The sequence below is a fragment of the Melospiza georgiana genome, chromosome 23, assembly GCF_028018845.1.
Source record: "Melospiza georgiana isolate bMelGeo1 chromosome 23, bMelGeo1.pri, whole genome shotgun sequence".
Lineage (NCBI taxonomy): Eukaryota > Metazoa > Chordata > Aves > Passeriformes > Passerellidae > Melospiza > Melospiza georgiana.
In genome coordinates, this window is record NC_080452.1 from 10,430,784 (window position 1) to 10,447,568 (window position 16,785).

Here is a 16,785-nt window from a genome sequence, read left to right on the forward strand (position 1 = left end):
AGGAACACCCATGTCAGCTGTGGACACAGCCCAGACAGGACCCCCAATGACAAGAGGTAGGGACCCGCAGAATAGAGCTGAGCACATTCTGCATTTCACAGAACAGATGCTCTTCCCAACAGGCATCACCAATGTTTGGTATGGAAGAAGAGCCCAGGCCCTCCTGCAGCTCTGTCTGAATCCCACCAGAGACCACCCCACGCACAGAGGGGACCTTGTCTGTAGATACAAAAACTTGGATAACAGGGCAAATTTCCCAGGGGTTGGTTATTGTGATGTGAGCCCATCTCTCTGGGGGTCCACCAGACACCCCATCTATAAAAATACAATTACCTGGCTTTGCAATACCACAGCTCAGTAACTGTACATCCTCTTTTGCAAAATACTCCCCTGGCTTAATAATCTACAGTCTTTAAAAAAACCCAAACAGTTCAGGGCGCTTTATGAGATATTTAGACCAAAAAATGCAAAATGGGCCTTGCAGCAAGGGAGAGCAAGGAGAGCAGTTGCAATGCAGGGCTTGAAGCTGCCACAGACTCAGAGACCCCAGAACAACTCCCTCAAGACCACCTTCATTTAACCCCTCATTTAGTTTCAGGCCCATACAGGTGTGGTTCCACTCAGCTTGGAAGGAAACAGCAAGAGGATCTGCACACTATTCAAACTTTTAAGTGCACATCCCTCCCCCTCACAATCAAGGCAGTTCTTGAGGCTTTTTATAGGTTTCTAAAACTAGAGTGCACGAGGACACTATGCTGTTGCCATCCTACTGCTGAGCAAAGCCTCCTCTTCCAGATGGAAGGGGGCATCTCACCCTCTCAGTATGTGTCCAGCTTCCACAGGGTGCTCGAGCAGCAAGTGTAGAGTCAGGCCCTACCACAGCCCCACTCACCCTATCCTCAAAATTGACCCTAAATCTATGCGATCTGGCGCACAGAAACCTCACTTCTAAGAAAGAAGTTCAACATTTGATAGGTAAATTGTAAAAAAACAAGTTTATTTGAAAAAACTCAAGCCTCTTAACATGAATTCTGATCAACATTACTACAACTTGAGAGCCATTAACCTGCTCCACGTACGTTGAGATATTTTCCAACACTAAAAAATAAAAAATAAATACGTACAAATTCTTTCCTCCCCCTTACGTGTCCTAGATGTGAGAGGTTCAGCATCCACCACCTTAAGATCTCAGTTGAACAGAAGCAAGTAAAAGAGGTTTCTCTAACAGATAAAAGAGCAAAAGCAGAAAAAGTCTCAGGGATGTACCATCTCCACTCACCTCACCACTCTGCCCAAGGTCAGGCACCCAAAACAACCTGGCTGGATGGGATGCTCTGGTGGAAGCCCACCCCATGGGCAGGATGGGCCAGCACAGCCAACAGCAGCGTGAATGCCAGCAGCACAACCTGAGCCCATTTCACATCACCTGGCACTGGGCTGAGAAGAGGCACTATTGAGGCAGAGTGGGGAGGCAGGGGGGACTCCAACAGTCCCCAAGGAAGGCTTGGGCAAGCAGGGCTGCCACAGCCCTGGAGTGGGTGACACTGCCCAACAAGAACCCCAGCCATCTTTCTTCAACCTGAATATCCCATGAGAGAACAGCTACAAAAACAGGGATTTTAAAGAACTACAGTAGCTAAAGTGTTTTTAAAACATACCTAAAGACCACCTAAAGAGCCGGGAGGCACTGGGCATGAGGGTTAAGGAGCACCTTGCCCCATGCCTGCATCTCCCCTGCAGAGGACCTGCAGTAAGAAGCGTATGAAGCAGTATTCATCCAGGGCTGGCCCTGAAGCCCATTGCGCTTCAACAAATCCAGTATCCCGCTTTTTATGGCTTTTTAACAAGAAAACTCCCCAAAACACACACACATCCCCCCACCCCCCAACCCAAGCAGAATACAGGGCTAAAGCACAGTTTAGAGTTAAGGCTCATTCAGATTCAGCTAGATATGGAGACTGTAAGGCACATATTAGTACATTCATGTTACTGTTAAAAAGCCAGACTATAAAAGCCCCCTGCCCCTGGACACACGAGGATACTGCATGTGTAGTCCTGTTACCTTTAACACAGATGGAAAGACAATTCAGAGCCTGTTTAAAAATGAACACCTGGTTTAAACACTTCTTACAGCCCCCCAGCGCCAGTGGAGCTCTGCCCTGGCTGCCACACCAAGGCAGCAGCACTTCCCCGACACTCTGGGATTAAGACTGGTCCCTCACATGCGGCTCTCCTCCTCTTTGACACCACCCTCCACACTCTTCTGAGGTGAGGGGGCTACATCATTTTTTTCCTCTTTCTTCTTCCCAGCCTCATCAATGTTGGTCTCATCCTCCTTCCTTTCCTTCTTCGCTTTCTCCTCCTTGGCCACCAGGCGATAGTTGATGCCCATCCCGATGAAGAGGTAGATCCCGGCGATGATCAGGACAACCCCACAGGCCCAGTATGTGTACTTGTAGTCACCATACATGTCATTGAGTTTCCCTAAAAGACAAGAGTACACAGTTCAGCAAGAAGCCCCCAAAGCAGCTCCAGGTCATGGAGATATTCCCAAGAGCAGCCCAAGCCCATCACCCTCACATTCAGACAAGGACCTGTCCCACATTCCTTTACTCCCCTGCTCCCCTACCCCGTGCCACAGGTTCAGATCCCACTCCTTGGCCATTCTTCAGTGGTCTACAGACTACTGCCCCAGTGCCATGGGCTGCCCATGGCTCAAGGGAACCCACCACCACTAAGCAGGACAGGACAGCCAGAGTCAAAGAACCATAGAATCATAAAGGTTGAGAAAGACTTTTAGATCAAAGTTCAATCACCAACCCAGCACCATCCCATTAAACCCATGCCCTCAAGTGAGTTCTCCAGGCACAGCACATCCTACCTAGCAAAGGGGGTCCCAGAAGAACAGGGCAGCACTCCACGATGGTCACCAAGCCAACAGCACTAGAGAACCGCTGAGCTCCCACCAGGTCCATCAGGGTCTCAAAGAGAACTGAGCTCAGCCAGCCAAAGGCATAGCCAAAGAAGCCAGCATAAATGCAGAAGCCAGCATAGCTGGTGGACAAGGGGAGCAAGAGGTGGCAAACACCATTGTAAATAACAGAAATGGCAAAGAAATATTGGATGCGGGGTCTGACCCACTTGGTGTTTGCCACCAGTCCCATGGAAGGTCTGGCAAACATGTCCACAAAGGCCAGTATGGAGAGCAGGAAGGCTGCCGAGTCACTAGGAATCTTCTTGCTCTTTGCATAATTGCTGAGGAAGACCAAGGGAGCAAACAACCCGAAGAACATTATTACATTGCCTGACAGATAGAGCAGGAAGCCCCTGTGTTTGAATAGAGTCAGGTCCAAGAATTTGTTGATTGTCTGGAAGACTGAGCCCTTCTCTTTCTTGGCCTTTCCATCAATGAGGTCCGTGCTGGTGTCACCATCATCCTTTTTCCCCGCTTTCCCAGCCTCCTGCTGTGCTTCCTTATTGGTCTCTTTCTTCTGAACTGGCTTGGGACCTATGGGCCGCATCAGGGATCCAGCCACGCAGCAGTTCAGCAGGAGGCCACCCAGGATGAGGAAGCTGCCACGCCAGCCAAATATGCCAAAGAAGAACTGGTTGAGGGGTGCCAGGGTAGAGAGGAAGACAGGGCTGCCTGCCATTGCCAGCCCGTTGGCCAGTGGACGCCTCTTAAAGAAGTACTTGCCAATCATGGTTAAGGCAGGGTTCAGGTTGAAGGCAAGTCCAAGACCTGCAGGAGAGAGATAAGGGGCTCAAGTCTGGGATGCCTCCAGCAGCACTGGCAGAAGGGCTAGTAGGACAAGTGGGGTTTTACTTCTGGGGAGTTCACAGCTCCATTTCCAACTTAGAATGATGGAATCATTTAGGTTAGAAAAGTCCTCTAAGAAAATGGAGTCCAACAAACTCCTCAGCACTGCCAGGTCCCCACTAACCCATGCCCCAAGCGTGACATCCACATGCTTTTTGAACACTTCCAGGGATGGTGATTCCACCAGTGCCCCAGACAGTCCATTCCAACAACTGACTCATCCACTTCCCAGCTGGCATAAGCAGGAGTCAGCCCCTGCTGCCAGCTAAAGAGGCACCCAGGCAGTGACAAGAACCAGAACTCATGCAAATTCAGACATCAACTAATAATTACTGGGTAGAAGTTGCTCCTTTCACTGCCCCACTAGGGCAGAGCTATCACTTACCCCCTATGACCCCTATACAGAAGTAGAGCTCCTCCACCGTGTTGCAGAAGGAGGCTGCGATCAGCCCACAGCCGGAGAGGCAGCCGCCTACCAATATGATGGGCCGGCTGCCGTACTTGTTCACCAGGATGCTGCTGATGGGACCTGGGCAAACAAAGGAGATGCACCAGAGAGGAGTTATCTTTGCATGAGAGACCAAATACACACACAAGCACACCGCATCTTTACTGCCAGATGATTCCAGCTTTTACACAGCATTGTTTCTCCCAGGGAGGGAACTGGGGTAAGAGGAAAGGACAGAAGGTTCAGAGGCAGCTGGAGACAAGAGAATCACAAAATGGTTTGGGTTGGAAGGGACCTTAAAGATCATCTTGTTCCAGCTCCTTGCCATGGGCAGGGACATTTCCTACTAGAACAGGTTGCTGCAATCCAACCCACTCTTGGCCATTTCCAGGGATGGAGAAGACACAGCTTTTTTAGGCTTCTCTGTGCCAGGGCCTCATCATCCTCATGGAAGAATTTCTTCCTAAATATCGAATCTAAACCAACCATAAGAGAGAGAAAATTGTTGAAGCACAAAGCTTTGACTTCTCTGAGCAAGTTGCCTTCTGTGGGCTGAAAGAGGAGCTGCCCAGCCACCACCTGCCCCCAGAGACAGGGCTTTGGGACAGGCCGAAGCCACCTGCCTCATGCTGCACTGGGGGCTCTGCCCTACTTGCAGCCACCCACTCACCATGAGCTGGGGTCTCAGCCACAAAGCAACTGCCCATCTCCTGACAGAGGTTTCTGATCAAGACCAGATGAAGCTGTGAGGAAACACCTTCTCTGGGTGCAAGTGAAGCTCCTCAGGGTTTAGGGAGAAGCAGCAGTGCCCCAGGAGAAGGGGTGCTTCTGTTTTCACTGCTATCCCTAATGCAGACAGGGGCCAATTGCCCTTTTAGGTGCTTCAGTATCAGGCGCTTTAATCCAAAGCAAACAGTGATTAGAGACTGCCAAGCATGCTCTACAGACACTAAAATGTATTTAAATACACTGAATGAACATCCATTGAATATTAACAGACCTTGCTCTGCCATTAACAGACAGAGAGGTTGTCAACATGTTATTCATGGGTCCTTGGATGGTACTTGACCTTTTTGCCCAGTTTAAACAAAGTCTGGAGCAGGTTCTAGAAGCCTTGGTGCTGCAGAGTCTGCTCCCAGCCTCACAGCATTCTGCTCTCTGCTACCAGAAGCTCCAGTGCAATGCCACCAGGGATGGGCCATGGCTCTGGGTCCTGTGAGAGGGGGCGGCAGCAGCACCTGGGAGCTGCCACACCACAAGGTGCACAGAGCACTCAGCACTTTGCAAAACCTGAACCTTGAACTCAGCAAATGTGATGCCCCTGAAGAGTCTAAATGCAGCCACAGCCTTTCTTCCGGGAAGTCCCCCTGAAAATAGCAGGCTCCACAGGGCAATCAGCAGGAAGCCACGCAGCTGGGCAGTGCCAGGTACTCTAGGGGCAATTCTCCTCATCCCCCCCTTTTCTAAAGGAAAACAATACCCATACCTGTTTTCTAGATTCACTGGAAGTGTTTTTGACTAAACGTTACCTGATCTAACTTGATTGCTCAAGCTGCCAAAAACACGTAAATAATGGAATCTAATCCCAACATGGGGCTGACAAAGGAGCATTTGACACCATGACATCCATGCATCCTGATGGTGACTGCACAGGGCAGCTGGAGGGAAATGTGCTGCTTCCTCACACCTAGCCCTATCCAGGACAGAAGCTGCCCCAGCTCTGCGAGATTCTACTACTCCAGAGGATGAACTACTTTTTCAGTCTCCAAGCAGGCAGGTATCCTAGGAGGCAGGGAAAATGGGATGCACACTGGGACTGCTCCAGTGCAATTCAGACTCTGTAAAGGGAATGAATGGGGCAGCAGCAATTCCAGTGCTTTAGCAGCTGGGGGATGAATAGAAAGTTCTGAGATGGAAGCGATCCTCAAGAATCGAGTCCAACTCCTGGCTCTTCAAAGGACAACCCCAACAATCCCACCTTCTGCTTGAGAGTATTGTCCAAAATGTTCCTTGAGTTCTGGCAGCCTTGGGGCTGTGGCCACTTTCTGGGAAGCCTGTTCAGTACTTGACCACCTTCTGGGGGAAAAACGCACCCAGGTAGATCTGGGGTACTTTCAGCATCCCTGCCACCAGCATATGGCCAAGCAGACCAAGACCAGCAGCTGCTGGAATTTAATGGCTACAGCTCAGTGAAAGCAGGAGGGACAGAATCATCATGGAGGGAGGGGGACATGGGGACAACTGCTACTCCAGTACTGGAGGAGGGAGCTCTTACCCCTGCTGCCAGGCAGCTCCAGACAGTGCCCCCAGAAGAACCAGCTCTGAGCTATTGGGAGAGGAGGAATGGCCCAGATTGGGTCTCATTAAGGCAGTTACACGGTTTACAAGCTTGTTACAACATTGGAGCAGGAAAATGTGCTGGTCGCTTCGCTAGCTGAGCGAGGACAAAGCAGAGCCTGTTCCCTGCAAAGGAAAAGCCTCGTGCTCAGCCGGGAGCTGACGTCAGCTCCTTTGGATGCACAAATCCAACAAGGCTGCAGGCAACCTGCCAGCTGGGGACTGGCAGCAGGGACAAGCTCCCATTTGCCTCTGAAGTGGCCACAACAGCAGGCTCACAGTGTTTCTTTCAGCCCAGCACAAGACTGTGTTTGCAGGCACATACAAGACCCCAGGGTCTGGAGACCAGGAACACTGCATGCTGTTCGCCCACTAAAAACATGCATGAAGTACCCAGCTAGAGAGTTAAAAGTCTTCAAAAGGCAGCTTCTGAAGGACAGGGGAGGAAGTGGAGCTGTTTTAGTTTATGTGGGTTTGCCTTATTCTGCTCATGTCTCTGCACTTCCAGTGCACACTACCATTCTCAAACAGCACAAGCTGCCTACAGCACTGCTTGGCACCAGCAAGCAGTAACATGTGGCACGAGGCTTCAGTGCACTCCAAGCACAACTGTGCTGACAAGAAACTGAGGACAGATGCCTACATACACCCACTATTCCCTGAATTGGAAAAAAAAAAAAAAATCAATGTCTTATCTGAAAGTGCCCCTAAGAGCAGAGTTGCCACATTGCCACACGTAGCAGAGCAGTTCCCTGGCCTTCAGGAGGATACTGGGAGTAGACACAGCATCTGCAACTCACTGTAACAAGGACAAGGGCAGAATTACACAAGTCATAATTCCCCGGAAAGATTTTACAGCTTTGCAGAGGACAGATTAACCCGGTTTTTGCATTCTGGGCATTAAATGGAACTTTCTGAGCAGCCTCCTTTAAGAAAACTCATTAAGGGAGGTTTTGCTCTCAGATAAGGAGAGAATTCAAAGTGTTAGCAAAATTTTGGTTGTTGTCACCACAGCCAGGTGGGAATCACCAGTCCCAGCAGGAGAGTAGCATCTTGTGCTGTGATGCAGGAGCACAAGTACCACTGCCTCCACCCCACTTACCTCCTGCATACATAACGGCCAGCATGATGGAGGAGATCCAGGACACTTTGCTGCTGGAGGCATTGAAGATGACCTCAATTTCTTTGAAGAACACTGTGATAGATTTGGGGAAGGCATAGGAAAAACCAATGGAAATGAAGGCTCCGACGACCACAGCCCATCCCCATCCTCCTTCAGGAGGAGTGTATCCTACAGGGCCTCCGATGGGGGGTGGCATCTTGAATCAAGTCAGCGATGACTCAGTTGGGGATCAAAGACCTGCAAAGGACAAAGCATTGCCTCAGCTGAAAGCACAATCTCTGCTCCTGGCACACAATTGCACAGCTCAAGCTCTGTTTGCAAGGCTGGCAGAGCACCAGTGCCCCCACCACCATGGGGAAAGTTGATCATGAGGTGAGAGCAGCCCAGGATCACCAGCACACTGGGCCACTCCAAAGCACACGCTCAGACTGCAGCTGGCCTTTAAGAGCCCAGTCAGCAGTCAGCACACATTTTTAAGTGACAAATTTAAGACGTGACACCCTGACCTAAGCTGGAAAGGACAAAGGCAGTGTCTGTGACAGCAGCCAGGACTTATCTGCACAGGCAGAGCCCCCAAAGCATCTGGGTTGCTGGAGTGCAACCCCAGCACTGCAAAATCCCAGGAAGCCCCAGGCCACCTAGAGCTGGAGCTGCACACCAAGAATATTAAATGCAGAAATACTGAGGGGAAGTAAGTCCCCATGCACGAGCTGAACAGGACACCCCTATTTCTGCTGAAGAAGGGCAGTTGGGTGTCACAGCACACCCACCATCCCCAAAGGTCAGTGGCTATGGCTAAACTTAGCCTGAGTGGTGACCAAGGAAGGCTCCCATATGCCACCAGAGAAGGCAGAGGTGGATCCACACAGAGAAGTCCCAGCAGAGCCTGGTTCCCCTGCAGGGCACTTCTGGACCCAACTGCATCCAAACTCTCCTCCTTGATCAAAAAGGCTAAGGCAGGTTTCACAACGCACCCAAGTATAAAAACAATTCACTTAAAAATTTCAAAACTAGAAGTGACTACAAAACAAAATAAACAGGAAGTTGTCATTCAGGCTTGCTGAGGTGTGGAATCCCCTCGGAGAGGCTGACTGGGAGCAATCCAGAGGCCATGAAGGAAGGCTGTTCATGCATGGGCCCATACAGCAGCAGAACCACATCACACTCCAGAGCCACTGTTACTCCAAATGAAAGCTGGTACAGGCAGCTGAGAGCAGCACAAGGCATCACAGCAAGGAACTGTAGCAAGGGCAGCTGCTCACAAACAAGGGTCACAACATGCAAAGCCACAGAAACCACTACCAGCCCCAGAACTCCTGTGCACCCCCAGGGATTTCAGAAGGCATTTTCTGATGGACTGCAGCCCTCCCCAGCCTCACAGCCAGAAATACCCCCACCTCACTCACTCATATTAAGCACCACCAGCCAAGGGGACAGCATTAGGTTCCTTCACCAGAGCCCACCCCACACACCACAGCTCTCTGCTGCTCAAGTTTGCACTCAAGGGAAAAAGCTACCTTCGAGCAGGAGAGTCTTTTCCAGAGCTCCTGAGCTCATGCCAGGCAGAGTGACAACTTCAAAGCAGTGTGGTGCTGGCTCAGAGAGGTGCAGCCTCCTATTTATAGCCTGCACCCGCCCCAGCTCACAGCGATTACCATCTCATCCATGGCTGCTGACATGCCAGCATTTACCTGGCACATCCCTATAGCACACACTACAGGACCACGGGCTCCCACCTTTTCACTCACTCTGTGTCACTTGGTGCACATCCAAGGCTGGGATCCCAGTGTCCTAGTCAAAGCACAGCTGGTGATCCAGAGTCATGGGGAGATCCTGCTCCTTCCTACCTGGCACTGGAGGTACTGGCAGCAGTTATCTGATACAGCACCAGGTTTGCCAGAGCCACCTGACACCTGGCTGCAGTGATGTCCCAGACCCACACAGGGTGAGAGAAAGAAAAGCACAGTAGGTTGGATTCTGTAAGCTGCTAAGACTAGTTTAGTGTGACCCGGACAATGATTTTTCACTGGCAGGGTATTTTCCTGCATCCTGGCCAGTGCAACACATGACCATCGTGAGCAGCTCCAAGCCACCCGCCACTCCAACAAAGGAATCATTGACAAGACGCTGCCCCTGGCACGTCCACAGCTGAACTATGCCCAGGAGCCAGAGCCCGTTTCCTCTGATTTCCTCTCTGGGACTCAACAGGATGAGCCGCATCTCCGGTGTCTGGCTGCAGGCAGATCCCTGGGCCAACACACACCTGTGAGCACCCACGTGGGACCACCGAGGGAGTGGCCAGGCTTCACAGAGACTCCCAATGCAGTCTGGTCTCTTGGTGGAGCAACCCACCCACCATGAGTACTGGGAATGGCTGAACAAGCCCTCCCCACACAAGCTGCACACTGGAGCTTCTGCCACCTCTTGCTTTGAGTCACACTGAGCTTTCACAGCCTTCAGTGAACCCTAAAGCATCATCCAACCACAATGATTTATCCAAAACATTTTTGAAAGCTGAAACTACCAGGTGTTGGCTATAAAAGCTCCCAGCAAAGAATATAATCTACTTGTGAGCACTAATTAAAACTACAGGCAATAAAAGCCATCCAAGGCAAAGGCCAAGGAGGTTTTGATGAGGTGTTGGGGATTTTTCCCTTTTGTTCCTGAGACATATAGACTGGTTTAATTCTTTCACTGTTCCCAAGGAGCTCAACTGCTCCAAAATGACTGTGGCTTGGTTAATTTATTTTTAATTCCCCTACAAGCAGCATTTCTCCTCCTGAGGTGGCATCTCTCTGTAAAATAAAAGGCTTCTGGCAGGTTAGACATGACCTCTCTTGCATGGCTGAGGCACAATGAAAAACCTTGAGCTGAACAAGGTTTTGAGACCAAAGATTCCCAAAGTCTGATGCCAGAGAATTTACACAAAGAGTTCTGCATGCCACAACACTCTTCCCTGACTCACTGAAAATCCTTTTTAAGAAAGACCAGTTTTAGAAAGCTCATCATTCAACTGCATTAGGCTTCTTGACAATTTACTCCTTGCCCCCACATGGAACTAGTTTCAAACAAGTGAGGAAAAAAAATAAAGCACATGTAAGGCAGCCAGCCCAACTGGGAAGATTCCCTCCCTTTTGCAAAAAGGGAAATTAAAAAAAAAAAAAAAAAAAAAACAACGAGAACACATAGTTAGGAGGACATTTTCAGCTGTTTTGGAAGAGTTGCAACATGGAAGATGTGATTAGAAATCAAATTCACAGCTGCCAGGCAGCCAGCTACAGTTCACCCTATTAGGAATTAAAATAACCATATTTTCAGTAATTAAGACTGATGAGACCAAGTAATGACTGAGTATCACAACTGCTCCCTATAAAAGTCCTGACTAATCTGCAGGAATGGGTAGCCTACAGCCACCCTCCTCTGCACAGCAAGAGTGAGAGCAGGAATTGAGACAATGAGGATGGTATCACCCCAAAACAGATCCCTCAGAAGACTAAAACCCTGTCATCTCCTAGGTCCCACCCACAAGCAGTTATCCTTTCTCCAAAGGGGCCTGGAACAGTATGATTTCAAGACTTTTAGTTACATAATGCAGTAAATTGCTGTGCTTTTGAAAGCTCAGATTGGCAGGACTCCAGCACAGAAAGACAGAGGCTCACATTATAGAGCACTGCAAATGCCCCAAAGTATTTCTGGGGCAAAGTCTTTATTGAAGTGGTTCACATCACTGCTTTTTGGGGTCAAAGGAAGAGAACCATTCCCCCATCCAAGCAGAGACCCTGCCCAGGCACAACACACCTCTGCCTCTACTCACACACCTCTCCAGCTCAAGGCTTCCCTACAGTGGTTACACACTCAGTGGCACCTGCTGCCCCCTTTGAACTCACAAAGCCTTTCCACTGGAGCAGGGCTCTCTGAGTACCTGGGAACTGGAGCAGGGCAGGCAGGGAGCCTCAACTCTTGCTCCAAGGAGCAGAACAAGCTGAGAGACCCATATATTTCTCTCACAACCCACCATCAGCCTAGTGCCCACACGGGTTTGTGCTGCAGCTAGTGGAGGTTCATCTGGTATCTTCACAGGTGTGAAATCCACAGTGGCTCATCCCAGCCCTGTTGTCTTTGCTTTCTGTTCCTCCTGTGCTCCCCCAGATTGAGATGGACATAGCATTGTCCAGAGAAGGATGTCCACAGCAAAAAGATGCTCAGGGATGTCCCAGCTATCCAACAGCCATTTGGGCATCTTGTGCCCTTGTAAGCTGGACCCAGCCTTTGGGCTAGAAATACCATCAGTGAAACACCTAGGCCAGGAAGGATGGGCACAAAGCTGCCCCTTGCTACCAGCAGAGTTTGCACTCCCAGAGGGAGCTCTCCCCTCAAGCCCCCAGCAGAAAGGGGGATGCTGTTCCCCAGGAGCTCATTCCCATCAGCCCAGCCCAAAGAATTAGCCACATCCAGCCCCCCGCCAAGCCCAGCTCACCACAAGAAGCTCTTGCAGTGCTCAGCACAGGGCCATAAACATCCATGGGACATTTGCCCAACATGGGGAGCTGGCAGGCCCCCAGAATCTCTCCTTCTGATCCCTAAAACTAAACTGAGATCTCCTGCTGGGGAAATGAAGGGGCTGGCAATCACCAGCTGTTCACAGCCTGTAACACTCTATACCTTCAAATTTGGCCTTTTTCTGGCCTGAAGTGAGACAAAATAGAGATTGTCAGGAGACACCACTTTCACCAGTTTTAAGTGGGTTTAGAGCATTATGCACAGAGCTTTAATTCCAGTAGGCACCCACAGGCAGGGTTTAACCTGGCAGCACATGGCCTACGTGACTCCCCAGCGCTTCCAAGGGCTCTGCATCGGGACAATAGTCAATTGAGGCCCTGCTCAGCCCCAGCCTGTGCTGCTGGGGTGAGCCAAGGTCAGCAGCACAGGCACGGCTCACTCAAGGCCAGCAGCCCGCACAGGCAAGCTCAAGGTTTTGGCCCAGGAGCAGCCCAGCCCACTCAGTGCCTCTTCCCACCAGAAATGGCCAACACACTCCCAGACATGCCCTGGTCTGCCGGCCCGGTGAGCTAGCACCAGCACGCAGACAGACAGACAGACGCCATGGGGCACAGCATTGGCAGCCACCCTCCTCCAGCTCCCCCACTGGCAGCACAAGCCTCAGCCCGCAGAGGCACAGATCATCCTGCTCATCCCACCGGGCACAGCCACGGTCTTTCCCTGGACACTCACAATTGGTCTTTCTGGTGGACACACCTCCTCAGCCCCCAAAACACCCCCAGCATGGCACAGGGCAAGAAAGGCTGCAAGCTGCCCTGCAAAGTGAAGTGTTGGGATAGTTTGTTGGCAGCTTTGAGGGAAGCCAACCAGCCAGAGAGATGAGCAGCTATTTGTGTCCACCAGAGAAGCTCCCATCTGGGGCTGCTGCGCCTGGTTGTTAGCATCACCAATGCTTAGTAAGTATCAACCATCTTACTGGTGTGAGGAAGCATGAAGTCAAGCTTAAGCAAGATACCAACAAGCCCAAGGGAGAAAGCCTGGCTTATTTCTACACCAGAGCCTGGCAGTGGTCATGGCTCTTCTAGAGCCCTCTAATGCAAAATCCTGCAGCCAGAGGGGTTTGCAGACCAGTTAATGGAATATTATGTGAGGCAAGCAGCTCTTGCATGTAGTCTGGGCTCACATCAGCTTTAGCCCCCAGCACAGCACCCAGAGTCCCCCCATCCCTAGGGAAAGAGATTCTCATGGCACCAGCTTCCAGCCAAACCCCTGTCTCAGGTGGGGACAGGAGGTGCTCAAGCCCCTGCACACAGTTTCCCTGTCACACCCTGAGCACAAGCTGTGCTCTGCCAGGACACAGAGTTGATCCTCCCTGCACTAGCGGTGCTCAGGAACGCTCCCAGGACACCCTGTGCCCTCACAGAAATCCTCAGAATGAGAAAAATGTAGTATGGACTAGCATCGGCATTCTTTCATTAGAGACCCACAATGCCAGCCAGAGACAGCTCCGGGTGTCTTGGCAAAGCAGGGGGCTGCAAAATCACAAAAAGTCACAGCGGTTACCATCAAACTGAACTGGCTGTCCCTTCCCTACGAGCAGGAGTCTGAATTTTGATCCCAGCCACTGCCACATTATAGCTACCTTCAAGCCCTCAAACTACAGATGAGTAAGCACCAGGATGGAGGTGGGATATGCACACCAAGGACTCAAAAACACAAGGGTGGAGGTGGGAGAGGAGGTCACACCAAGGACCCAGGGGTACATGGATGGAAGTGGGATGGACACTCACACCAAGAACCCAGCCCACAAACCAGGACCAAGGCAGCACTGGGATGGAGGCAGGAGAGGAGTCACACCGAGAGCCCAGTAGCACTTCGGTGGTTGTGGTTTCAGTAATTAACTACAGCCCCACGTGGATTTTCCTTAGCTACAGAACTACTTTGCAGCTGCTCTAAGGACACAGTGAGTCATACCGATACCACCAGTGAGAGGCTCCCACTTTTTTAAGAGTCTGTTATAGGCTGATTCCAGAGGAGGAAATGGGAAATGCCATAAAAGTGCAACAGTAGATTTGCACTACAGGGCCTAATGAGATGCACCTCCCAAGCCTATGTGCAGCTTTTCAACTCCTCATAAAGGAGATCTGACAGCGTGAAAGTCACTGGGTATTTCCCACCTTAGCTGCCAGATAAATCAGGCCAACTGTGCCAAATAGGAGCCAAGAGAAAGCACACACGACAATTCACACGTTTTCCAGGTAACACATCCTGAAAGGGAACAATGTTTCACACCTTCCCAAGGAGCTAGGACAGCCACGGGCACCCCCACAGAGATATCTGACATACACTAGCAGAACTTGTTTGTAATTGGGAGGTCCTTCACCCCGGCGGTTCATCTAAGATCAAGGAAGTTCCTCCCCAACAAAGGCACTATCAGGAGCTTGGGGGAGTTTCTTTACGCCCAGCACACTCCAGCTCCCTGCCCTGGCCCATTTCTCAGCACTGCTCCTATCTTTCCAGACACAGCCAAGACAACCTCAGCGCAAAGACACCCAGGACAATCCAACAGCACTAAATTACCTCACTTAGCATGAAAATGGGATGCCTGTACACCACAAAAAGACTTAAGGCTCACAGAAAGGCACAAAACCAGAATCACTATACCTGCTTCCTTGTGATGAAACTAAGGAAACCCACCTTTTTCCTAAGAAAAAAATTGAAACTGGAGAGCATGAGTAACCATTGTGCAAAAGGTCCACACTTAAGGGGCAGGGTGTGAGCACTCATGCCGTTTACTGTTTTGGGACACAAATCCCACCTCACCTGCCGAAGATCCTCCTGTTCACACTCATCCCCTTTGCCTGACTCAACTTTCAAACCCTCCGGCATTGTTCACCTTCATGATACATTCGTGCACCCTTCAGCTGCAGGACTCCTGCCCGACCTGCAATACCCACCCTGGGCGAAGCATCCCAGCAGCATGTCTGGAGTCCAGTCCCGCTAAGGTCCCCGGGGGCCAGCAAACACCTGCCAGAGGCCACCAGGCTTCAACCACAGCAGACCCCAGGACCCGAGCCGGTCGGTCTTGGCTCTAGGAGTGTTCCGACAGCCCCTTGCTGCCCAGAGCGAGTGTAAGCTACCACCAGCCACCACTGAGCTCTAGAAGCCCCAGCTTTCTGCTGCTGGTTCAGCTGACCGATGCGCACGCCAGAGGGTGGATGCACGCCTCAAACACCTATGGGGCCAACATGACCTTACGACTACCTCCTCCCTGAGCAGGGCAGAAACAAGCGCTAAAGGCACCTTTCCTGGAGTCGGAGCACGGTTCCGCAGTCTATCCCGCACAGCCACCAGGGGATCACGGAGCTGAATGCCTCGGGTGACTCACCCACCTGAGCAGCCTCGAATGCCCGAGGTCCAGCTCTGAGCGCCTGCCACGAGGAGTCACCTGAAGGCCGGTATGAGCGGCTTCTCGATGCAGGGCTTACCCAGATGCTGCAGAGCTCACCTTGAAGGCTGCAGGAGCGCTCCCCATGGCGACGAGGGTTACCCCTGTCCACCCCAATACCGCAGACCCACTCCCAGGACATGGCTCCCACGCAGCTTCCAGGCCCTCCCTGCCTTTATCAAGGGCCAAACACACACAGTGATCACCTCCTTCCTGCCCCGCGGAGTTTATCGAGCACCCTCAAATGGTGCGGAGATTCCCCCGCGCGGCCCCACAAACACACTGGGGGAGCGTCTTGAGGGGCCGGGCAGGGGAAACGAGGAGCTCCCCAGGACAGGGAACCCCCACTTCGGGGCAACCCAGGCCCCCCCGAGGCCATCATTATACATCCTCACCGTTCGCCGGGAGAAGGAGGCCGGGGACACCACCACCCCAGGGCGCTACTGCCGGTAAGAGAGGAACGAGGGCGCTCGGGGCAGGGTACTGGGGGATCCTCACCACGCGGCCACAGCAGAGCGGGAACAAAACATGGCTCCCCCCGCAGTCCGGGGGCGGGGGAGACCGGAGCGGCGGCTCCAACACAGCCACAAACACCAGCGCGGAACCAACCGACCACCGAATGGACGGGCTGTGCGACTGGCCACAGGGGCGGCCCCCCGCTCCAAGAACGGCCCAGGACCATCACCGGCTCCAGGACCTCACAGCCGGGCCGGCAGCTGCGGTCCCGGGGAGCGCGGAGCCGCCGCAGTGCGTGGGGTTCCCATAGCTAGAGCCTGACTCCGGGGCCCGACCCCGAGCCCCCCCTCGCTCGCCCGTCCCGTCGCGCCACGTGGGCCGCCTGTGCCCTACCTGCGGGTGCCGCCGCCGCCGCCGAATGCTGCCGCCCCCGCCCCCGCCGCTATAAGGGCGGAGGGGGGCGGGAGCGGGGCGTGTCCGGCCTCGCTCCGCCTCCCACTCGCCACGTGCGCCTGGCGGCCCCCCCGACCCCCGCCCACCCTCACGAGCCCCGGGGGCCCCGCGAGCCGGGCCGTGCGCCACAGCACGTACTGCCCCGGCACGGGCTGCCCCGGCACGGCGCAGCACGGCACAGCACGGCACGGGCCGCCACA

The 16,785-nt window shown here is 52.3% G+C and overlaps 1 protein-coding gene across 1 annotated transcript; it reads right to left on the bottom strand.

Moving 5' to 3' along the window:
* Nucleotides 1-972: 972 nt before the first annotated feature.
* On the bottom strand, nt 973-16,557 carry SLC16A1 (solute carrier family 16 member 1). The gene is made up of 5 exons (XM_058039895.1): nt 16,526-16,557; nt 7,708-7,965; nt 4,206-4,349; nt 2,882-3,742; nt 973-2,484 (listed from the first exon to the last, which is right to left on the bottom strand). The coding sequence occupies exons 2-5, from the start codon at nt 7,922-7,924 to the stop codon at nt 2,219-2,221; spliced, it is 1,488 nt and encodes a 495-aa protein (XP_057895878.1). The 5' UTR covers nt 7,925-7,965; nt 16,526-16,557; the 3' UTR covers nt 973-2,218.
* Between the last annotated feature and the right edge of the window lie 228 nt (nt 16,558-16,785).